General features: G+C 37.7%; 1 protein-coding gene across 1 annotated transcript in view; it reads right to left on the bottom strand.

The window, feature by feature from the left end:
- SUCLG2 (succinate-CoA ligase GDP-forming subunit beta) overlaps positions 1-25781 on the bottom strand; it is a 100286-nt gene that overhangs the window by 27967 nt on the left and 46538 nt on the right. Inside the window, exons 5-9 of the mRNA XM_048958039.1 lie at positions 22384-22536; positions 21247-21336; positions 18559-18655; positions 13430-13591; positions 12256-12398 (exon numbers count right to left, since the gene is read on the bottom strand). Coding sequence (XP_048813996.1) covers positions 12256-12398; positions 13430-13591; positions 18559-18655; positions 21247-21336; positions 22384-22536 — 645 coding nt within the window. The remainder of the gene's footprint in view (positions 1-12255; positions 12399-13429; positions 13592-18558; positions 18656-21246; positions 21337-22383; positions 22537-25781) is intronic.

Below are 25781 nucleotides of genomic sequence, written 5' to 3' on the forward strand. Positions count from 1 at the left end.
CCTGAGGTAACCAAAGAATGGCATGAGTGCATATCACGCAGCTGGGGAAAGAAGCACAGACCAAAACAGCATCTTTTTCGTACTACAGCAATTCATTTCAGGCATTTCATCTTGGAGAAAATCAGCTGATAGAAGTACATCAGAAACAGAGAAGCAGCTGAGATAATGCAATCATTCTCACTGAAAAGTTTTCATCTCTTCTCTTACAAGAGAAAAAAAAAATAACACCTACACACAGCTTGATTCTGAGTTCCCCTTGTTCCTGAGGAGCATCATGCTCTGATGAGCATTGTGTTGTGAATTCTCTGGGGGTGTTATGGTACCAATGACTGTAAGTAGTGGGAAAATGAGGGACTTCGTGAGCAACAAAAAAAATTAGGTCTGTATCAAATGTACAGAATAATACAAGCTATTGAGTAATCGTGACCATAATTTCTGCAATAGTACCAAAGTATTTCATGTTTTTTATCTATCATATAACTAAAAGGCTATTAGGTTGGTATCACAGTAGCAAACATAGACAGATACATGCCAAAGTGCTGCATCCGAGAAGTCAACAGTGGAGATGCTCTTCGTGGTTCCACTTAATAATGGGCAAGAAAAGATGACATCCCAGTATGGGACAGCACCAACATGCCACATATACCTATTTTCAATAAGATGTACAAGTTGCTCCTGCAGTTTTCTAAGTTAACTACGAATAATGCACATTTGGTGACTTGATTACGAGCATAACTGAGCACTCCATGATACACCACACTGCTTCAAATCAGCAACGCTAACAAACAAATTAATTACCAAGTCAGGTGTCAGAGCGGAAGAGCACAACACATTTGATCACAAATCAGAGTGAAATGCAGAAAATCTCTCTCTAGATTTAAGGTTTAATTCTGTTTTTCTGAGGACATTAAATATGTAAATATATTCACACACACAAAATTCAATTTTTTTCTTGGATCTGAATCAAAACTCCCAGCAACACAGACTACCTGTGATTTATGAAATGAAGAAAGGAAGCCTGTTCTAATCAGAGCTCAAGCCTCGTCAGAGCCTAGCAATGGATACATAATTCTGTTTCTCTTGCTGGACAGCTGAATGCTGGATGATTTCTACAAAGAAATTATCCTCCTCCTCAACAATATGACACGATGAGTTTCCCTTAATGAATCAGATTCCTTTTGGATTAGGTTATGACAAACAACATCCTAGGAGAAACTATTTCCCCTCAATTCAACAGCAGCATTCAATGATGGAGGCATTGTGTGATGCATGAAAAAATACCAGTGTGCTAACAGACCAAAGCTCAGGGCTGAAGCATCCCTAAACCAGCACCATCCTCTGGGAGCCACTCATCCCATCCAGCAAAGTGTAGGGAGCCAATCTATTCCTGTTTTTACAGCTTTAGTCTTGCCAGGGCAGCTCCCCGTTGTTCGCTGCACTGTTGGATGAGCACCAGGGCACATCCAGGGAAGGAAGGTGCAAACAAAAGCACTAACTTAGATAAGCTCAAAATGCCACAGACCTGAGTGCCTCCAAGTAAGGGAAAGCCTGCACTGACTGCTGATAGCACACACAGAGGAAGGAAGCTCTTTGATAAAAAGCCTAAAATCTGCAGTGGTCAGTTAAGGGAAAATCTGTTCCACCAGCAATGGAAAGGGCTGAATTCATCTGCGTTACTGAAGTGCAACAGATTTTTAACATTATTAAGGGAGATAAGCTAACAATGTTGAAATGTATGCACTGTCGTTTTAAAATTGCTTCCATTTTATCTTTTCAGTTCAATTCCTTCCATAGTTTGTATTATGAAATGAAAAGAAAAACTTATTTTTTCTCCTAATACATACAAAAAAATAAATAAATAACCCACCCAAAACAGCTGCATTGGGCCCTGTGAAAGTTTTGATTAAAGACAAATCCTTCACAATTCAGAGAACACATACTCAATCAGTGGTTGAAGAGGAAAACCTCCAGGGTGCAGCAGAAACTAAACAATTCTGATAAGGTTTCTGTGACTTTCCAGCAAACAGTAATTTGTTCTTTTATATTTCTTCAATGAGAAGTCAAGCATTGCAGTCCCAAACCTTTAAATCAAATGATTTGCTGGGCATCAGGCATCCAACATTCACCATCTACCATAAAATAATGACTCTGCACATTCATTAGTTTCTATTCAATAACTGATTTTTAAAATTTTTTTATTTTTATTTTTTGCCAGTTACAGGCCTATAATTGTGTTCTGGGAGGGCAATTTCATCAAGATTTAGTTAAGGAAAAGAAATTTGCCGCATTTTCAAGTTCTAATCTTGTCTACACCATATAAGCATGTATACCATTTGTTTCCTGAAAGAGATATTTTTGCTCTTTCCCCCCTCTGATACCATGATAAATTCCAAATCTACCATGCATCTGTAGTTCACGTGAAGGTTTCTGTCACAAAGCCAGCTTTTTCATTCAGTCCTGGAAAAATACTTGTAGTCATCCCTCAGTCCAAAGGAAAAAAAAAACAACATGAGTTTCCACGGAAAATCTGTTTTCAAATAAAACCCTTTACATAAAGTGACCATTTCCACTATTATTTAGGTCCTACCATTGCAAAAATTCTATTCTGCTTTACACAGACTCTGTCACTATTCCCACCCAGTGACAGCAGAATGAAAGCTAAACACCCCAATCAGCTGAACCTTCTGTGCAACTGAAGGAACCATGGTTGGTTGGGAATATTCCTGCTATTTCTCTGCCTTCCCAGAGTGCACACACAAGAGAACTGGGCCATAGGAGATAGAATAGCTCACATCTTCTGCAGACTGCGTTAAGAAGTACGAGCAATAAAGGAGATGAGTTGTCCCCTATTCTAAAGAAAACACCCTGTTGTAGGGAATGTCTAATACAGTAAAATACTGTAGGGTACAATCCAGCTTATGTTGAGACAGGCCAAATTTTCATCTTCCTTTAACGGAGATACTTCTATTAGAAGATGAAGCTAAACCTCTAGCAACAAGAATAAGAAATACTCATTTGAAGTAGATGTGGACTTGATTTACCAAGTACTTAAGAACATGACAAGCTTTAAAAGTGAATAGACTAATTTATTTCAGCTTTATCCATCCACTCAGAATAATAGATAATAAAATATTAAAATCTGAAACAAGTTTGAATATCTTCTTGAATTGGAGCATGAATAATGAAGTCGTGAAATAATTCAGTCTCACCTGAAATAAAACAGGGATTCAAAGGAAAGAAATAGCTTTTCCCTCTTTCATTAACCCATATTTCAAATAATTTTTGTCTTTTCCAAAGCATTTTCACTCCGTTCTCCTCAGTGCAAATGAATGGATGAACACAAGGCAAGGAATACTTTCCTCATTCAAGTATAATTAAATGCACCCTTCTGACAGGACAGAGTGCATCCTGCTCCAAAACTGAAGTTTACATACTTCAGAAAAATATATTTCCTACCTCAAAGCTGTATGAAGAGGCATATACAGAGGAATACAGAAAGCATCAGAAGATTCAGAGCATCTCCATTTCTATAGAAATGGGCGGATGCTCTAACAGATCTTTTTCCCCAAAATATGAATGAATTTAAAAGCTCCCTACTTGCCAGCCCCACACATTATTCTTAGTCACATCACTGTGCCAGACATTTCAGATGGCATATGGGATAAATAATAACTTAGATTATGATAGGTGATATTGTTCTATTTCCTATATTAGGATGCAAGCCAGTGCGCAAGTGTGACAGCAGAGATGAGTGATACATCTGTATTTATTCATGTAATTTTCCCCTCTTTTCCAATAACCACATCACTGAACGTGGCATGGTAAAATTAAGTCTCTTTTTTATTACGGAGACAAAAGACAAGAAGCTCATTTAAAAACAGTGCTGTTTCACACTTTCCCCCTTTTCAGTATAGACGTCCTGTTATTCTAAAAATCTTTGCAAGATCATGCCCCTTTATTCTTTGGTCTTAAAAGATAATTTTATGATGAGGAAATTGTATTTATCACATTGCACCTTTTTTTCCCCTCAAAATCGAGTCTTATTCTTCAACTAACCTCTACTCCTTCTATGTGTACTCCATCCATCAAGGGTGCTCTGGAAATTATAATTAAAAACAGTTGATATTCATTTCACAGCCAGGAGAGTATGTTCTACCCAGCATAAATGGCTAAGAGCACCTAGCTGAAATATACAATTCATCATCTAGGTCTGTTTCTATCAGAAACAGATGGGGGTGAGGTGATTAGATTTCTTCATTTTGGTGGAAAGATCAAACACCTTCCTAGGCAGCCACGACACCTCAAGGCACTTAAAAACAATAAGCAATAAAAGGTGATTTTCTCTACAGCAGAATTTAAGTAGGGAAACTAAAATTTTTATGAACACATTATTTCCTATTTGTATCATTAAATGATTATTCTCTCATTCCTCTCTCTGCGAGATAATCTATAAATAGATTCATAATAAAATACTCATCTCGCCAAGATGAACTGCCAAATGGAGATTCCCAAAATATCTGTCCCCTCTATCCTCAGTAACAGTGGAATGAATCACATAAATTTTCAAGATTTAATCAGTTTGTAAAGTACAGCAAAAGATTAATCACTGTTCCGATGCATTACGCATGGCATTTCTTGTAACCCAGCAATACTAACACGCAAACCACTGCACATCGTGCTGCATGCGCGACAGACGACGTTCTGCAACTAGAGATGACACCACAACGTTCTCAAGATGGAAATATTTCTTCTCTAAACACTGGAAGATTCTCCCCAGTGTTACAAGCCCCAGCTGTCACACTCATCCAGTATTTCCTATACTGGCAGTTGAAGTAAGCACAGTCCATAACAGATCTTTACTACTACTGTGCGGTTACCAACTTCCACCACTCCTCTCCAGCCCAACTTTCTGATACACAGGAGGTAAGTGCAAAATCTCTGCAAGTTTTTTTTCCTTGTTCATTTTTTTTTTTTTAATCCCCCTTTTAAGATTCATTGTAGTCAGACTTAAAAAAGAGGCACTCAATTTCCCAGTGCCTACAAAGAATGGCAAATTGATATGTAAATATGCCTTAACGTGAATTATCTAGAACTCAATAATACATATGCTCCTAAAAGATATGCAACTCTTGATTATAAATCAAGAAGTTCCATTATACATTTTGAAAATGCATAATTGTCCTCACCTTTTCATAAATATTGGCTATATGCTAAGAGTTTAACGTTCAAATGGAATGAAAGAACACCTTTTCAATACTTTAATTGCTCTACAAGATGACTAGCCACCTTAAATTAATACCTGTAAAACTGCACAGACACATTAGCTGAAATCCTTGCTTAAATTCTGTTAGTCTATACTTCCTCACCAAAGCAACACTAATAAAAATTTGGGATTACTCCTATAAGCCCAAACTCTGTAGCATCTGGAAAAGAACTACGAGTGTTAACACTTCAGACAGATGTGCTCCAGTACCCTTGGTTACAAGGTGAAGTATTTGTACAGATTTCTGATAGAAAGCAGACTGTGCCTTTTTCAACTATGCTCAGCTTTACAAAATGTCTCTGTGCTCCAATTGGTCTTTTCTACATCTACAAACTGCCCTCTGATATCATCTTAAACTTTCGAAGGCTTAAAAAGCCAAAGCCCATACAAAACTACCCATTTTAGCTTTAGATTTAGAGCAATTGCAGTTGCCTGAAAGAGGAAAAGAAACCTCAAGTCCATTCATTGGCCCCAGTGCGTGATCAGCTCTTCCTGAAACACCCTGGGTAAGTTTTTAAGGCAGTTCATAAAAGCTTGCTGTGTTGGATAGTCTTGTAGCTCCTTATATAAACTACTGAAGGACTCGATCAGCTTTTCTGCTGAATAATTTCCAGAACACCTAGCTTAGCTTCCTTTGCTGCCTTCACAAAGCAGACATTAGCCTGTAACACTGGGCAGACTGCCCAGGTTAACTGGTTTCCTTCACCTTGCTGCGCCTCGTCCTTTCAACTCAAGTCTCTTCTACATTTGAAGAGAAATGGACTGTCTCACCACACATGTTCAAGCACCCTAAAGCAAAAGGGAATCCCTCAACGCTACTGGGAGATACCACTGAGATGATGGTGTAAGATCCAGCCTCTGAAAACTGATATACAGCAATAATTCATTAGACATTACCTTGCACAAATGTCAAAGTCAGAACACAAACACTGTTTTACTGATTATGACTTTTTTTTAAAATTGCATATTGCATTTATACAAAAACAGTGTTGAGTACAAAACTGCCACTAGGATACGGCTGTGCAATAAGCAGTAAAATAACAGCAATAACTTATTATTTCCATAGCACTTGAATATTTTTTTTAACAGCCTATGAAGTTTTTGATCAGTCCTGAGAGCCATCACCTATGGAAGATGAGTGTTACAACGCACAGCTCACGTAGAGCTTGTAGTCAGCACCTGTGGAAGTACTGGGTTCTGTAGAGCACTGCCAGAAAACACAGAGGTGCTTATGAAGGATGCAGGACTGGAAGAAGAGGCTTCCAGGAAGGAGACTTCCAGCTGAAGTGTGCCAGTGGGTGCTCTAGTTTGGGTGAAAGCAAGAGAATGGTGGTCAGTTCCAATTTTTGGAATTGCTTCCAGGTCTAACACTGCTGACATGCTGCCTATTACACATTTTTCTCCACAATAACTCCTACAGTTTTTAGAGTGCTCAAAACAGCACAGAATGCTTCACCCTCTTGTGCGAATCAGAAAAACACACAAGGCATAAAGATTTTTCATGCTGTGTAAAGAAGAGCTGGGTAATGAAGTGTGTAAAGGGTGCATGATATTTGAACGGGAAAGCAAGAGGATTCCTAATGACTATGTAAGGAATAGGGTTCCTCTGCACTACCTGAAATGACATGCAATCTCACAATTCAAACAAATCCAGTGCTAACACTATTATATGTCTATAACCAAATGCTATTTACCTTTCATTTTGTTATTCACAACTGTACACATGCTGACACAGGCTGTGTGTGTGATACAGAGAAGGTTCTCTGGTTCTATAGATTATTATAACATTGAGAAATGCACTACTAGCAATTTGTCAGTGAAATGCAGGAAGTGCGCAGCAAACAACTCACATCCAGCATGCTCTCTATGACAAGGCTCACTACTGCTGCAAGAGTGGCCATTCAAACTGTGGAACTGTTAAAACCTCTACACACAATTCCCTATCTGACATTCACAACTTAACAGTCTGCACCCCTCCCACTTCCCTGTGCATCCTCCTCTCACTCCACACAGAAGTACCAGAACTGACAACAATAACAGCCACTTTCATCAAAAGACAAAGGCAACCCTAGTAGAAAATCATGTTGTTTCTTTTCTATTTCTGGATGTTGCTTTTGATGCTCAAGCTGCAACTCATCATAAATAAGACAGACTTGACAGTCTTGACTGACTGGCATGACAAATATTGCAACAGACATTCAGCAGATCCCATTAAACAGCTGTGCAAGCTGTCTGCACTCACAATTTGGCTGCTGGTATTATTCTTACATGCTGTGATTACACTGTCTCATCGTGGATCAGGTACACCCCATGATAGCATTCATTCCTCCCTTCTTCCAGTCTCTATGCTTACCTCCAAGACTGTCTAAGATTATGCCTGCTGCATGGAATAATTAGTTGGGAACACAATAAGCACCTGGCAGCCTCTAAGAAGAAAAAAAAAAAATCACTGCCAAAAACTACTTTTTGGCTCACATTTGTAACACTACAGACAAACACCAGGCACAGATCACTGAATAAGACAGATTTTTGCATAACTTCCAGGACAAAATTCTCTGCTCTATAGTCAAGCGCAGTTGGAGCCATACTCAAAAGACCCTTTTCCCCTAAAACTGGGAGCCAGTCTTTGTTTCAAGCAGAATAAGAGCAAAGAGCCCAGAATCACCCCAGCACAGTCACTACACTTCAAACTGCCGGAACACTTCCAGATTTTCTGAATTGCCTAAACTGAGCTAGTTCATCCAGTTAGTTCTGAATTAGTTCAGAACTGAAATTAGGATAAAACTGGTTACAGAAGACAGCTTTTTTTTTTTTCCCCCACCCCCATTTCTGAAATCTGAGAAAAGATGAAAAGAAGCTTTTGTCTTAGTAGAGTTATGCCTTCTGCTGCCAGATAACGGACTGCAATGTTAACAACAGTAATACCAAAAATCCCTCAAGCCAAAAGGATAAACCGTGAAAAATACCTTATGTAATAAGGATGAATAAGCAGTATCACTTTCACACCAAGCACAGCTGGAAAATAACTGAATTGCAAAATTATCATTTAATGATACTTTCCTTCAGAATTCTCTTCACTCTCTCACATGCCTGGAAAATACAAGCCCTGAGACTTCTGCTCCACACATTGCCACTAAACAATGAGGCACATCAGTGCTGTTACTTCTCCCATCACTGAGATGAACAGCGAGATGCATCTGACATAAGCAAACAGCAAAGCAAAGTGACAGGAGTAAGAACACACATTCCACATTGAGTAAACAATAATCTGAATTTGGAGCAAGGAATGGCTACAGGGAAATCAAAAGCTTTGTGTGTGCTTGATATTAATTATTCCCTGGATATCAGTTTCCAGATGTCAATACAGAGCATTTTTTCTAGAGAAATGTCTGTCAATCTGTCAATAGTTTTTCTGCCTATATGGCAAGCAAACACTTGTTAACAGCAATTGATTTGATAAATCTTTTGTAGCACCACCAAAGACAGGAGCCAAAAAAATCCAAACAACTTCAGCCTTTAAGCTCCTGTATTTCAGTGTTACTTTCTATTAGGAATCGATCAGTAAGTGCAGGCAGTCAGTGGCATGACAAACCTGTCCACAGTTTACACTTTGGTATTTTAGTGCCTGTTAGGGAAAGGCAAGGCATGCCACCAAAAACACAGACTGCACATCACAATTTATGCAAGCATTAAAGGGCAACTCTCCTATACCAGTAACCTACACAATATTTCATTTATTCTGTTATAACAGTATGAGACAGGAATGCCAGAGGATAAGACTGGCTTAGGGTTGTAGATGAGATGCTTCTAACTTCTACCCACCAAGAGCCTACCTACTATGGGCTCTCACTAAGGTTTTCAACCTCCTGACATCCAAAACTTCCCATGAAGATTCCTCTCTGCAGTGAGTATTAAAAGGTTGAGAGAAAAACTTGTAGGTAGTTTAGGAACATCAGCTTTGTGAGCTGCCCCATGGCAAAGCAAAGGGCTGAGATGGTCACTAAGCTGCAGTGTCCTGGACAGCAAATTTATTGACAAGACCATGTTTTCAGCTTTAGCCTTTTGGAAACCATGGAATGCTATGAACAGTTATATGGTAAACACAACAGTCTATATCTTCACTGTAAATAAAAATGAGCACCTGTTGAGCTTGGAAGCATGTGAGAGTGCTTAAAGATGGGGACCTCAGCAAGCACAGCTACACCACTGCATCATGCATGCAGGGAGGGGCCAGGCAACGCTCAGAGCCTGAAACACTGAAGTTAAAACCTTTTCTATGTACTGCTGGACAAAGAGGAGAAAAAAGGCTCAGCAGCTCCAGCTCCCAGATCCACACCCTCTTCCTCATTCTTGTCTCTCCACTTTTCATTAAGTAAGACTTCCTTCCTGCCAAGCAGACACACTGAACAAACTCAGAGAAACAAGACAGGCAAGAAGGAAAAAAAAAAAGTCTGGAATTTAAATTGTGAAAAGAAAGGAATTCAGAGCCATAGCAATGACCTGTCCGACCCAGGAAGTATTGGATATGGCAGACTGCAAACAAGACCAGCAGAGCATAAAAGGGTCACTGACTCCAAAGACAGCATTTCCACCCAAAAGCCACTTCACAACCTTTTGCAGCAAACAACTTTTTTCCCCTATTCTTTTTGAAAGAATTATAAACACTGACAGCAGGTAGATTCAACCAAAAGCAAACCAAAGATCTTTTTTCCCCTCACAAGCAATAACCCATTTTACTAAATGAAATTGTGGCACATCTGTATTTTTTTTTTTCTTCAATATAATACAGGAAAATAAATCTACTGGAAAGTGCAGTTGAATATTTTCTTCTGGAAGATTTCCTTTCTTGCAGTGTCCTTAACACTGGCAGTGCCATATTTCAGTACAGCCAGTCACGTTGAACCCTGCAGACTGTTTTATTCACTCCTCAGAAGCCCGATGTTTTTGGGCAAGGATTAACTGGCTTCAGAATTCCCAAGGACAAGATCTTATATTCTCAATTAAGGTGGGAATCAGGTTAAAGGTTGCAGGGAAATTACTGACCAAATTACTGACCAAAATGTGAATGCTACATTAGACAACACTGTGTCTTGGGACTGAAAACCTAATGTTACCTAAGAAAGGATTCATTCAGTTACCTTATTTAACTAACAAACACAGCTGGAGAAATGAAACGAGAGATTTGTCAAGTTTTCTGAGCAGGATGAAACAAAACATGATTTTTATTTTTTAACAGTTAACTTCCATTAACATTCAACATCAGAGCAGTAAGAAAAGCTACAAGAGCTTTGAGGTTAGGCTGGTGTAACTGCCAGAGCTGTTACAATCTCTCATTATGTTATCATGGTTATCACTGGTAGTGCTAAATAAGGGAATATTGAATAGAAGGAGGTTAGGGATTTACAAGTTAATATTGCATATGCAGATACAGGATAGCTGAGAGCTACTGAAATGCCTTTTTGATTCAAGATGGCTTAAACTCATTTTTCATCACCAAAATTAGTACCTGCTGTTTATGCTGCAGCAGACAGAAAAATGTATTAGCATAGTGATAATCATAAGGCAATCTGTGTATTTAGACCTTTACTGCACCTGCTTCTCCACCACTAACACAAGTTTCAGAACTAAATTACATCTCAGCCAAATCCTCATCATCTTACTAAGCATGCACTGCACAAACACAAACAAATCTGTTGATAAGTCCTGAGAATAACTAAAACTGACACAAATGGACACAAGTATGTCAGTATCTACCAGCATCAGACAATGCAGGAAACTAAGATTTTCTACCACGCATCCAAGACCCATCCTATTTCCCTTCCATCCTACACAAGATAACTTGCTTCTCTACTTCTTCAAGGCTATGGTCTTTTAGATATACTACTAATTAGAATAAGACAACAGGTTCTCTTACTGAGGGTCTTGGGAACAACATAAACCTAGACCTCCACAGACAAAAAGTCAGCACTACCCAGGTCTATGAGAGTGTAGAAAGATGCAGTGTTTCAAATCTTGTTGATGATTCCAGTAGAGCTGAGGCATCCAGGTACTGCATGCCTTAGAATATATAAGAAGAGTTGCAGCTTCTAAGGATTTACAATATGAAGTCTATATGTGATTATTTTCTACTGTAGATTTTCTTCCGGATTTTACCTTGAACTACTGCTGCAGCCCTTTTCTATCTGAAAAATCAGTTTGTTGCTTACTGCTACCCAGGGTATATAGTTACAGTGATGTAATTTTCACAGGAAGGTGACATTTAGATGGTTTAATGGCATACAATGAAAGTAAGGAAAAGGGAAGGAGACAAAGGAAGAATTAAAAAAAGCCAAATCCACAAAAAAAGTAGTAAAATGCTGAAACTGGGACTTCAGTGGAGATGCTTAGGTGCAGAAAATGAATATGATGATCAAAGCCCTTTGATAGCTGATAGATCTTCATGAGCAAAAGAAAAATCTACAGCAATGTAGGCTCTGACACAAAAAAGCACAACTCTGTGTTGGCAAGGCTGGCTGGCACTGCTCCAGTGCTGATGTCTGATCAATAGCCTCTCACTAGCTATTCTGCTTCTGTCTGCAAAAGGGCACCAGTGACCTCAGCATGCTAACATGCATCTCTGGAAATAGCTTCTGCTCAACACAATGGTTAGAGTCTTCTCCAGTTGTTTAAGGAAAGAGGAACTGCACCTTTATCTGCTGAAAAAAGCATTAATAGTGCACCAGGATCAGAGGGCTGCCCTAATTCACATAAAGCAGGAGATCCCCAAGCTTTAAAGTGCACAGATTAATCTTTACAATTAACTATCTGCTTAAATTTTCCTTCTCAGGTGGCACAACACTGTTAGGAACAACCTTTCCACAAATTCATCCTCTGTGTTCGTGCTATTAACTGTATTTTCAGCATACTATTTGTAGTTCTGGAACATAGCAGGGCACAGGGGATCTTCCTGACCAAAACCAGGGCTGAGCTGCTTCTTTTTATTTATTTATTACCTTTGGATCAGCAGTGAGCAGTTTGAATGCTTGATACACTTGTGCTTCTTTCACACCTCCACCCAGATCCAGGAAGTTGGCTGGCTTTCCTCCATTCAGAGATATTATATCACAAGTTGCCATTGCAAGGCCAGCTCCATTCACTGTAATTGGAAACATGTAATGTGTGAAAAGAATTAAAGGCATCAGTGCAGCCACATTAACGTGGCCCAACATACTTCATAAATACATCTTGATAGGTCAGTACTTATTCAAGGATATCCAGAAAAGTGAGTATCTATTCAAGGATATCTGTAACAACACATTGTTTAAAGTCCAGTGCACACACAACAACATTTAGGTTTCTTTATGATTAATTTTATGACTTACTCATGCCCCTTCTTTTAGGTTCATATGAGCACTGGAATGGAAGCTGTTAAAGAAAAACTTCCAAGAACAGCAACCTCGATACGAGCTCCCCTCCCTCCATTTTGACAGCAAGAGATAATGCTTAGTATTACTACGAAACAAACAACTAAATTTTGAGGACAGGTATCAGATGAGCCTTAAAACTGCCTTCCGTTTTGCGTTTGTACCAGTCTAGAAGCAGTGTGACAGGCACAAACACACTAAGTTAGCTACAGTAGATGAGAATTATTTGTCCCCGGTATGTTTCCCTGATGGATAAAATAAGGCTTCTGTATCATCTGGAATTTAACAGAAACAGGCAATACTAGATAATAATAGTAATAATAAAAATTACAGCAGCGTTGCCAATTCTCTTTTATATTGAGATTAAAATCTCACTGTATTTATTTGAAAAGAGAACACCACGTTTTTATGAACAAGCTTTTGCAGCGCCTTCTAAGTTACACCGCCTCATTTCCTACAACTAATAATCAAATCCTGATTGCTTTTCTTGCTTTGTTTTTAATTACTGGCAAGATCAATTGACTTTGTTTAAAAGCTGAAAACAGAGAAGCCCCACCAGCTCCCCGTTCAGTTCTCCTCCTCCCCAGCACATCCCACACCCTGCCTGCCTGCTGCAGACCCCAGCGCAGCTTCCGCACAATTTCAGTTTCATTTCTGCTAGAAATATTATCAAGGGTGAATTGAGCATCAGAATGTAAACAAAGCCTGTACACTGAACAAACATGAATGCCTTCAAATGTCTTTCGGATTTATTTGTTCTTACCAAAGCAAGCAATATTTCCATCCAGTCCGATATATTTTAAGTCATATTTGGCAGCTTCGTTCTCTATGGGCTCATTTTCAGACTTGTCATCCATGGCAAATATTTCTTTTTGCCTAAATTCTGCATTGTCATCAAAGTTTATCTTGGCATCAAAGCAAACAACTGAAGAAAAAATATAAAACATAGACATTTAGAGATTACAGTTAGAGCTTCTGAAATACTACCATTGCTGAGTACTACAGGAGGAGAGGCTTCCTTATGGTTTGATGCTGAAGTTCCTGCATTGAGTCCAACAGAAAAGCACAAGCTTTTCTTCAAGCTTACACTGGGAAAAAGTACAAGTGCCTCCACACCATGCAGCCACGTGCCTTTGTCAAGGCATGATTTTCTGTGTTTGCTTTACATGGAATTAAGTTACAAAGGCAGGTTTTCAATCTGCGCAGGTGGTCTGCAGCAATTTCATAAGGCAGTCTACTTTAACTGAAAACAGGTTAGCAATCCCAAGCAAATACTGACACTTGTTTGAATTTCTGAAACTTTTTGAAATTTCTGAATTATTTGAATTTTAATATTATCATCTATACATACCTTATTTCCCCAGAGATCCAAATTGAAATAACTTTGAACAAAAAAAGTGATCCAAATATGATTTTTCTGTCAACATTCACTACAGTTGCAAAAAAAGAAACCAACTACTTGTCTATGCTTGATTATATTAATACCAGAAACCAGCTGGTAAACATAATACTCACATAAAACCAAACAGCAATAGAAATGCAGGTAGAGTAACTGGTTATTTGCCTATTTACTAACTTGTTTATGGGTTTGAATGGGCAAATACCTCATTAGATTTAGTTGTTCTAATGGTCTTATAGTTACTCATCATTTTACTACTTCCATAATCTTGGTTGTACTGGCTCCAGATGATTACTGACTGCAGCATAACTGATTTCTCAAAGCAAACCAGCCAGATTTAAATTTCTTTAAATGTTGCATCCAGAAAAATCTAGTAGCCTTCCATTCTGCTCTGATTTTGCTTTGACATACACAGACAGTACACACACATGAGCACTGCACACATCTCTGCGTTTAGAGGCCAATAACAAGTAGACAATTTGATACAGCTATCCATTAATTAAAATGTCTAAACACAATATATTTTCAGAAGAAGAATGTAAATATTTAACTTGGAGAAAAATACCATGGCAAGCAAAAAATAGACCCATTTAATTGCTTGATTTGTGTTAGGTCTTCTTGGTTTTGATTTTTTTGTCGGTGGGTTGTTTTTTTTATTTGATTGCTTTTCTGTGGGTTATTTTTTTGTTTTGCTTTCCCAATACCTTTGACTTGTAACCAATAACAGATTAAATTAAAATTTAGTTTCAGAAACTTCAGTTTTAGAAAACTGTTCACAAATTCTCACATGTAATAAATCTCTGTTGAGAGTCTAGATCCTACCTTGTGACTCATGTGGAAAGGAGAAATACCTTAAGCCTATTTTTTGTTAACAACAAACTGAGACCTGTACCACTTTTCCTCTTCAAGCTTTCTGTTCCTTAAATTGTTATAAAATCAAAACCTTCAAAACTAGACTAAATGTGCTGTAAGTCCTCAGAGCTCTTAGTCTGCCTTAGACATGAACATCCTCAATGGCACAGCAATAGAACCTCACATCTAAAGAAAATTCATCTTTAACAAACGTTGTGCTGTACCAAGTAGCAAAAAAACAGTTCGTAATATTTATCAAACCATTTTCACCATCAAAAGTGTTTTGTTACATGCATGATAGATTTTAGAAATGAATTTTTCTTCTGAACAAATATATAAAAAAAGCTCCAACTCATATTCATGGAGTATTTCTGCTGTTTTTTGTATGGCGCTATAGGATTTATGTCATCTGCCAATTCAGCAGCTTACATTGAGAACAAACAAACCAAAAAGCCCTGGCAGTTACAGGCTTTTGACCCAGGAGCGTTCACGAAAAGAATGTGACGCAGAATTAAACAAAAGGAAATACATAAGATAATGTATTTTCTAATGGAAATTCACACAATTGAAAAACACAAATCGCAGCAAGAAATAAATCCATCTTAACCACTGCTTTGACAGGAATAATGCTCTTCATATGCAGACTTATATTTTATCATTAGAAATAACTGCTTCAGGCTGCTCAATGGTTCTTCCATTTGTTTTATCTTTATTCTTAAGACATTTCAAATGGAGAAACTGCTAGCAGAACAAATAAATAAATGAGCACAGGGCAGTATGTGTTTATGTCTGCCAGCAATGCGGCTTCCACAGCTTGAAGCCTGCTCTGTTTCTGACGCGCCTCAGTTTCCTGGATGCGAAATGCACAGAGAAACCTTGGAGAAAAGGATGAAAAAGCCCTGTGAAAACTCTTTGCATCCTTCAAATTGAGCCTTGCTCATTACTGCAGCTTGGCCAAATCTACTCATTTTTTGCACAGTGCTGCCTCAGAGTGCAAAATAACAACCACCAACCCCCCCAAGGCCTCCAAGCAAGGATGCAAAGCTACTGCCACCATGGTCCTGCACATCAGCTTTTAGGTGCACAGCAGTTTTGTCTCCTCTCATTCCCAAACATCCCTCCCTTCACTTGCCCTGCTTCTCTCCCAGCTTTCCTTTCCTTATTGGCCAAACCTCAGCACCTAAATAAAATCCCTTTCTGTGGTTACTTGACAACACAGTCTGCACCCTTCATGTGTCCACGGAGATCACTCACTATTATTCAAGATGTACTTAAAGATCTTTCTTGCAGGAATCACTGCTGAGATGTATGTGCTGAACAGGAGATTTAGCCCTTTCCTCTGCCAAAACAGCATAGTCATCAAATGTTCAACCAATTTTTAGGAGAAAGTATATAAATACATATTTTAAATTTTTTTCCAACATCAGTTATCTTGAACCCAGAAAACATACTACATAAGTACATCAGTTATAGCAAACAAACATACTAGTAAATTTGTATTGAAGTGAACTTCATAGCCTGCAGGAACATTCCAGTACTTCTTTTTCTTTTCATTTGAATTATTCAACTTCAAAAAGTCAAAAATGTCACCTGTGCACATTGCTAGAACTTGAAAATTCCAGATCACTCATTTTACAAGTCACTACTTCACTGTTGTGCTATAAATTTACCGTGCAACACAATAAAAATCTCATTTCCAGATGGTTCTAATGAGGCCAATGGACTTCTATAGACAGTGGAGTAAGCAAACAACTTATAGAGTTCTGAGGCAACTTTTCTATTTCTATTTAAAATAGAGCCTGTACAGAAGAGCTGCACTGGTTGACAGAAAGGCTTGTTTCTCCCCCAGTACACACTTCATAAATAGGCCAAGAACCAATGGAGTTAGAATTAGTTGCTAAGAATTTGACTTGCATTTATCAAGTTGAGTGAGGTTTATAATGCAGCAACTATTGATTCAATTTGCACGTTATTATGGTACGCCAAATGAGCTGGAAATCTGAGCAAACATGGCTGCAAAAGATTCTCAAAGAGAGTTAAAAGTGCTCAGCAGAAATAATCCTCAAAGTATAAAACCCACCCAGGGAGGTAAAGCATTATGGACACCAAAACACAAAGGGAGTTTATATAATTCTGCCATCAAAGCACAACTCATGCACTTTGGCAGTACTTCTATCTTAGTTCAATCTCACTTCAGTTCATCAAGTCAAAAAATAAAATACCAGGAAAAGCAACCTGGACACACTTCTGATCACTATTACCATCATCACTGAATTACTCTCATATATAAAACAATATTTCTTCGTTGTATTTGAATAAAGCACTGAAGTATTGCATTTATGACTGAATGTAGCACCTTCTGCAATGAAATTTGGGGGATTTGTTTGAAATCTGAGTTTGTGATTAGCAGAATTTTCATGTTAAACTATGGAAAACTCTCTGCCAATTTGTTAGCATTTGGTTTGTTCATAAAAATGGAAAAATCGAGGTCAGAAAACTGGAAGAATGACATTGTTTCTGGCCGCAATTCAGCTTTTGAATTCCTGACCAACTGAGCCAAAACCATGGATTTTTAGTGAAAAGCTGTTTATTTTACAAACTAGCTGTAAGCACTAAAGGTACTTTAAAAGCAGTATTTTTTTCAGTTGTTACTGACTACAGCGAGGAGCTCACAGTCTTCTGACAAAGCAGTGATCTCTTTTCCAAAAGTTTCCGGAAGAGCAAACAGCTACATTCCTAATGTCTCAAAAAACGGGCCAAAGTTTTCTCCTTACGCTTTCTGATTTCCACTTTAATCTGTAGGTGTATTCCCTAAAGCTCAAAATAAGCTGGAATTGTCTTAAAACCCACTTGAGAACACTCAAGTACTCAAGAAATACCCACTGCCACTTCCCACTATCAAAGATTTCTCTCAATCCCGCACTATTACTTCAGGCAAGGCCTCCTCTAGGACATCACTGGTAGCAGGGTGGTAACACATCTACTGGGATCAGCCCTACTGTACTTACATACTTAAAATAGCCTCTTTTAATTCCTCTTCTCTGCCTCTGACCAAGCTAACTGGTCAGTTGGAAAACCAACCTGCAGAACAACGTGAAAGCTAAATCAGCTCCTTTTGTTTTCCCTGCACCTTCTTCTTGGACACACATTCCAGATGAGAGCAGATCAATTATCCCTTTTTATTCCCAAAGGATTTAACAGTTTCAGCTGGAATTCATCCTGTTCTCTGGTTGGTTGTGGAATCATGCACTTAGAATTTTAACTCTTCTATAGGTTTATAAGCCTAAATTAACATATTTTTTCCTCACAATCTCAGTAATTCTAGCAGTAAATATAAATAATACAAAAAAATAACAGTAAAGCAAAATAAAATGAAAACAACCCTTTGTGTAAGAGCAGCAAAAAACGTTGCTGTCTCTTACCATGCATAACATGGAGAAGCTGATACTTCCATTATTTGAATTAAATAACAAAAGATATTGAAATGTAAAATCTGCTGTGGGAATGTTTATGAATATTGCTTAAATTACATTACAAAATGAAATTAATGCAAAGCTGCTGCCACGATCTTCCATGCAATTTAATTTACAGTTTGCATAAACAAAGAGTTCTAAATTCGTTCGTTTCCTTTAATTTCTTACCTTGCCCTTCTGGAGTTTCACCAAAGGGATTCACTTCAACCTGAGTGGCATCAATTTTCAAGAAAAGATTATAAAGCTTCTTAATTTGATCTGCTGCCTGAATTTGATCAAGAGATTTACAATTACCACACAGAAAAATAAAAGTTAATGTTTTCAAGGCAGAGGTAAGCCGATATTGATTATATTTAATGTGTTAAATTGCACACTGGCTGTAGATAATTATGGCTTTTATTTCTGTTTTAATTATAAATATAAATACTACCTAAAATAGCAATAAAGTAGCATTATGATGCTGCATAACACTTAGTAAATGTGCATTTAAAGACTACATGAACGAGATTTTCTATGAAATAAACAGTGTGATTGGTACGAACAACTTTAATTTCAAAAGTATTTAGCAGTTTATAATGACACATTCTCCAGTACACCCAGATCTAAGTTGTGTGCACGTTAATTAGTCTGAATTCAGAAACCATAAAGCAGTACGTGTATATAAGTGACTTTAGAAACAATATGCATTTCTTCCCGCCTCACTCTCTAATGTTTTCAAGAAATTACATCAGAAGTATGCTCATTTATTCCCTAGAAGATATGCTTGCTTATTCTTCATTGCTTCTTACCGCCTCTCTCTGTGACTACTTCTGGGGTCAGAGTATTGCCACTGCCTACTAACTACCAAACCACTTGTTCATATGATATTCTTCCATTAAAAGAACAGCTTAGTCTTCAACAACAGCAACACAAACTTGCATTAAAATAAAACACCCTTTGGTTCATTATACAGCAACAAGCTATTAGCTGAAACGAGCCTGCAGATGAAGAAGTACACTAATAAAGTACTCTTCAAATTTGTTCCTTCATTACTGATCATTTGACTGAAGAATACAAACAAAAAACATTTGGGACCTCTCATCATAAGCAAAAGAGAAGTCAGTTTTCCCCCACAATTTCACGCGCAAGAGAAAACATTATAAGCAGAATGACTCAACCCCAGTGCAGCCGTGCATCAGGAAGAATGTGATCAGCAGGTTGAGGGATGACCCCATCCCCCTCTACTCAGTGATGATAAGGCTGCACCTCAAGCACTGCATCCAGTTTTGGACTCCATACTCCCAGGTTGTTAAGAAAGAAGGCTTCCAAAACTGTTCTCAGTCATCACATGCCCTGCAATAAGAGGCTGAGGAGCTGGGCTTGCTTACTCTGAGGATGCTGAGGGATCAATGTAACGGCAGCCCATAACTGCTATGAAGAACAGTTACAAAGATGATGGAACTGAACTCTTTTTACCAGGGGCAGACAATACCAAAAAGGTACAACAGTCACAAACTGTGCCTTGGGAAGGTTCAAACTGAATATTGGGAAAAAAACAGAATAAAACCAATGCTTTTTGCTAAACGGCTTCTAGAGCACTGGAGAACAGCGACCAGTGTGGTCAGGAAACCTCTTTGTCTTAGAGGTTGTCAAGGCTCAGCTAGATGAAGTCACAGCTGATGAGATCTCACGTTTCCCACAGCCCCATTTTGAGCTGGAGAACGGACTGCTGACCTCCAGACATCCCCTCTGACCAACACATTTAAGACTCTTTAAAGAATTATATTTTTGTCCTAGCACATCACCAGAATTACTTAAGTTTTATTAAGGGCTGCTCTACCTTTCAGCACCTCACTGAATCAGGGAGAATCGGGGAGCTTAATGTCACCATTTCTCTCTTTCAAGCCTTTTCAAGGCAAAACATAAAATCCCAACCCTGAAGTACTGAATGCATAAGTAAACACTAGGAATAAAACCTACGTCCCTGTGATTCAGTGAATTCCTTTGAGGAGCTGATACACAAACAAAGAAATGCACGCACCAGAGCATTATGTAAATGTAATGTTGAGAAGTCCATGTGTAGTTGTTAATTATTAAGTACTAGAACTCTTCAAGGGTTGAAAGGTTCTACAAAATCATTCCTCCTCATTAAATATACAGCCAACTCTTCAAATGTGTGTTAATCAACTTAATGGTTATGCATTTGTTAATTGCACAGTTGGGACAGAAAATAATTAAAACTGCTGAATTAAAAATAAAAGAGTTCTACAAAAATGACAGTTTGATACTATGGAAAAAAAAAAACCAGGCAAAAGCAGCTTAATATTGTATCTGCCTTTCAGTTATCAATGTTAAACTAAACAAGCTTTTTCTTCTCTGCAAAATGATACATAAAGGCAAAATTCTTGAGTACTTGTGTCCTGTGTGGAATTCCAATAAATATAAGTAAAAGAGATACAGAAAATACAACAAGCTGCTAGCCGTCCACCTTATTTTTGAGTTCAAGTAATAAAAAAAAGTTTCAGTTACATAACAAGATACACTTCTACTTTTCCTCATGTTAAGGGAAAGTAGTACTTCCAAAAAAGTAATCATGTTATTGACTAAGCTCTAATAGCATTCCAGTGGAACCAAAAGAATTTCACACGGTGTAACAGCTTGTCATCAATTGCTTCTAAGACCAAGGATTTACAGTTCGTAAACCTTATTAAAATTGCTAAATCCTGATGACAAGTATGGGTACAATTTAGAATCTAAAATGTCAAAATGGTCTTGATCTAATAGAAACTTAGCATCTCGTGTCCATTTGGAAATCATTTACCATATAGCTTAGCTAAAATGTCTTCAGTAAAAACCGAGGAAGCAGAGTCAAGTCACCTGCTGTTGCAGAGGTCCTTTGAATCCCAAATTTTTTGCCATCTGCAGCGCCTGATGATCTTGTATGCCTTCGAAAATATCTATTTCCTCCTGTAACAATGATATGCATAAATGTAGCTAAATACTCAATCGAATGGAGATTTATAACTTCAAAAGGAAAACACTTAGTATATATTTGCAAATTAGTAATTAAAATATGGCTGTTTGCCAAAGTTTCTGAGACTGAGGCTATAGCAGCTGCCTATAGGGTATGTTATAATTGCCACACTATCTACGAAACAGTCCTTCCAAAAAAATATGTAAATCTTCAGGATGGCATGCTGACAAGACAATGTGACACCAGTTTTCACTTTTAATTACTGTACAGATGGCGTTGACGAATATTTAGTCTGTTGATTTTTATGACATCTTCTGGAATATTTTCAAAGTGATGGTGTCACTGCCCAGTAACACTGTAAAGTTTATATAATTTCAAAATATACATTAAATATTTCTATAATTTCTTTGCATAATTATCCTTGTTTCTATCAATTATTTTCCCAGATGAACAGCTTCAGTACTCATTATCATGCCTCAGTAACATAAAAAAAATCTTAAATGTAATCAATGTTAAAAAAAACAATTAGAGCAGATGTATTGCAAATGCAAATGTCATCCAGGTAGTAAGAAATAATTAACAACTATGTCAATTAGAAGAAAGCACAAAAATAATCCAACTGGCAATGACCCACTTGTGCAAGAACTGTGTACCCTCCTGAAAGCAAAGCATTGACTTACTCATAAAACATTTCATATGTTAAGTTTAACATGTCACGTAACAGCCAAATTTACACTCTTTGAATCACAGAATCATAGAATCAATAGAGTAGGTTGGAAAGGACCTACAAGATCATCCAGTCTAACTGTGATCAAGCTGCAGACACAAATACTGACATAAATCAAGTGTCATGCACACTTCATCTTTTACTGGATGGTTATGTTCAGCCCCTTATTTAGTGAAATGCGATTTCTGTGGTTTTTGCTAGCTTCTTTCCACATTTGGAAGTGGTGTGAATGAAGAAAAAAGGAAAAAAATACGATATATTATTTTTGATAACTGATGAGGAAAATGTTGGATCTAAAATATTATTTCAATACCTTAAAGATAAGTTCCGGGCTTGTAGCTGCAACTTCTTCTATGTCAACACCACCCTGTGGACTGCCAACCATTACAGGTCCATTGCAGGCTCTATCCATCAAGATTGCAAAGTACGTTTCCCTTGAAATATTCAGTGCTTCTGCAACCATCACCTAAAAATCAATACAGGGGAGAGGAAAACAGAACAGTTCAGTGTGGTCCATTGAGCTGGTGCCATCTGATCTGAACACAGCTTCATCTCCTTAATGTATCAAGGTAGTGAGAACTCTAAAATATTTTGCACGTTGGCTTTCTGATGCATCTCTAAAAGTCATTTCAGAAACTAAGTAGTTTCATAGCTTGGAAAATGTCTTGGAAAATTCAGTGTTTTGATGAAAGAATACTAAATTCCCCTAAATGTTCTTCATCTTTAAAAAAACACATCTGCACGTAATGATGAGCAATTGTTCCTACGATCACAACACGTGCCACAATCTCAAGTGCAAAGACCAAGGTGCTGCTCTACCATTTTGCTTTTCATTCTATAAGCTAAGCAGTCACCTTTGCACTTCAATTCTCACTGCAGCTTCTCTTTCTGACAATAATTCTCCTCAGCAGAGCTACTATTTTGTATCTTTCAATGGAAGCAGCAGAAACTATGGAAAACACTTCTTTAAGATTAATACAATTTTTAAAAAGTAGATGGCAATGCCTTTCTAACACCATCTATTTATCAGGTGATGGTTTTGAAAAATGACCACAAAGATCATCACTCTGAATGAAGCATAAGGTCAAATTCATTCTATCAGTCAGTAGTTCAAACTCTTGAAGCACACAAGGAAACCACACACCTGTAGGTATTAAAACTGTCTACCCAGCAAGAAGTGTTCCATCATGGAAATATTTCTGGGGTTTTAATAGTTCAAGGACTACGAACAAGAAAGATGTACTGTACTTTCATCCAACTTGCTTTTTTGACATTCTACTCCTGAGTACATAAGAAAGAATGTACTTACCTTCGGCCAGATTGTACATCTTAACAAAACAGGAAACAAAAAGTAAGAGAGAAGAAATTAAATGAAGCCCTCTGTGGTCAGAATGGAAGGAAAGATGCTATTTCTTTATTCTTTTGACTTGGAAGAAAATATTGTTTACAGTAATTTTTTTTTACCTTGCTTTACGTATAGCAAGCAAGGTAAATACATATACATAACATATAACATAGGGTAACATGAAGCAATAGCTCAAACTATCAGCTATTCAAGAGTAGACTAAAGAAAACTCAGGGAAAGGAGATAAACTATGAATACAGAAAACTACCATACCACATTTCTTACAAGCATCTGCCTATTGAAGGTTTCAATAAGGGGATGCTAGAAGCCCAATTCAGACACATAGCTCAGCTACCTGCTGCTATTCATCAAATTAGAAGCAAAACAATCTGAATTTGTCACAGTCAAACCTTTTACCTGCACACGTAGTTTCACCTTCATACACATCCTGTATCAGTGCATCTGGAAAACGTTGAGTCAATTGCTTTAGACACAAGTTAAACAAAACCACCTGGTCCTACTGGAGCTTCTTGGAGTAGTTCAGTAGTTCCAGAGCCCTCAGGATCCAGGCCTGGCTTAGGTCAGAAATCAGCACAAACCTTAAGGACTACAATTTCATCACAGCACGTTGGATTTACGCTACTAAATCTGTTATCTGCTGCTTCAGATCCAAATGATTATCCTCACCATTGTGAATTAACATCACCAAATTACTGCTAGTCTGTGTACTCTATAGCAGCCAATACAAATTGCTGTCAGGCTGTGCAACGTGTCACATCTCCCAGCAAAAAGTTCCTTTCCTACACCATCCTCCCTGTCTGATGCAAAGCAAAAGCAGGTAAACTGGCATTCAAGGTCTATAAACAGTATTTGTTAAAGTCTACCCACCATTCACATGACAAAAACTAAAGCAAAACAATGCATTGATGAGCATTTAAGACTGGTGCAGTTGAACATACAAGCCATTAATGTGTCTCATATGAATGTGAAGTATTATTAGTTTACCACATTTGGTTTATATTTTAGAACTGCCTTAGGGAAAAATTATTTTTCCCCAAAACTTCCTGATAACTTCAAGTTTCCCTTCTTAAAAACATCACCTGAAAACATGTCACGTCTACTTTACTGAGTGTAACTGTACCAGCTCTTTTATACTGAATCAAATATTCAAAACATTAATTCTGCTATTGCTTGGGGAAAAAAACACAGGTAGCAAATTCTCAGGTTGTCACGATAAGAAAAAACTGCCTTCTCAGATAACCAGGCTCTCCAAATTCCAAGCTGCCACGAGAGGATTTTATGTAAACTTACAAAACAGCTTGCAAGTTATGAAGTTAGAGGAGACTTATTTATTTAAGGAACATCAATCTGAAAACACACAAACACACTTTAAATTCTGTAGTAGTTGCACAGGCTGAGAAAGCAAGCTGAAAACTCATTTTCTGTTCCATATTACTCTAATAGTACAAAAAAAATCTTTTCCCCTTCCTAATACATCTAAAAGTTGTGTGACTTCCACTCCCTGCCTTGACATTAGCTCACTGTTTGCTTTGCAGAAAGGAATGTGTGACAATCATACAAATTAAGCTAGGACTTTCAAAATTCGACTGTATCATCAGTGTATAATGTCTGACAATAGATGATCCACTTCTCCTCGTCAGAAGCGTGGCATCGATTTATCATGCATCCAGTTAAAATGCTTACAGTATTTCCTGCAATGCTTCCTTATATCTTAGTAGCAAAAGAAACATGCTATCAAGTCTGCTTCCCTCCTATACCACTGAAACTGAGTAGCACAGACTTCATATTAAGCTTCATATATGCTCAGTAGCTATTCTATACGTGGTAAATTGGCATCTTAACATAATTTCTGTTTGGAAAAATAATAAACAAACAGACTTCTCTTTCATTTTTATCAATTTCAAAGAAAAACCTGGAAGTTTCTTTGTTGGAGCTAAACATGCAATTGAATGAACAGACTGGCACTCAGACAAAAGAGAAAAACGTATCAGTATGGGACATTTCCAAGTAGTTTAACTGTGGGAAAATGACAGAATCAAATAATTTATAAAGGAAAGCTGCTTTAACAATACGTTTTCAAAGCACAGTCCCTTCATATGGGAAATTAAACACACACACACACCCTTTTTGTATCCTTAGTGTCATCACAATCTCTAACAGACATACTTTAATAACGTTTCTCCTGTTTAGTATTTCTTTTAACACCACCTTATCAGGAGTGACCGTAATTTGCTGTCTATGCTCCCCAAGAGAAGAATCACCTGAGCACTTTCCTGCAGCCCTCATTAGACAGCAGCTTTCCAGATAAGTGTTCCCCTTCTATGCTAATACCAAGCTGTTCACAA

Source organism: Lagopus muta, chromosome 11 (genome assembly GCF_023343835.1).
Source record: "Lagopus muta isolate bLagMut1 chromosome 11, bLagMut1 primary, whole genome shotgun sequence".
Taxonomy (NCBI): domain Eukaryota; kingdom Metazoa; phylum Chordata; class Aves; order Galliformes; family Phasianidae; genus Lagopus; species Lagopus muta.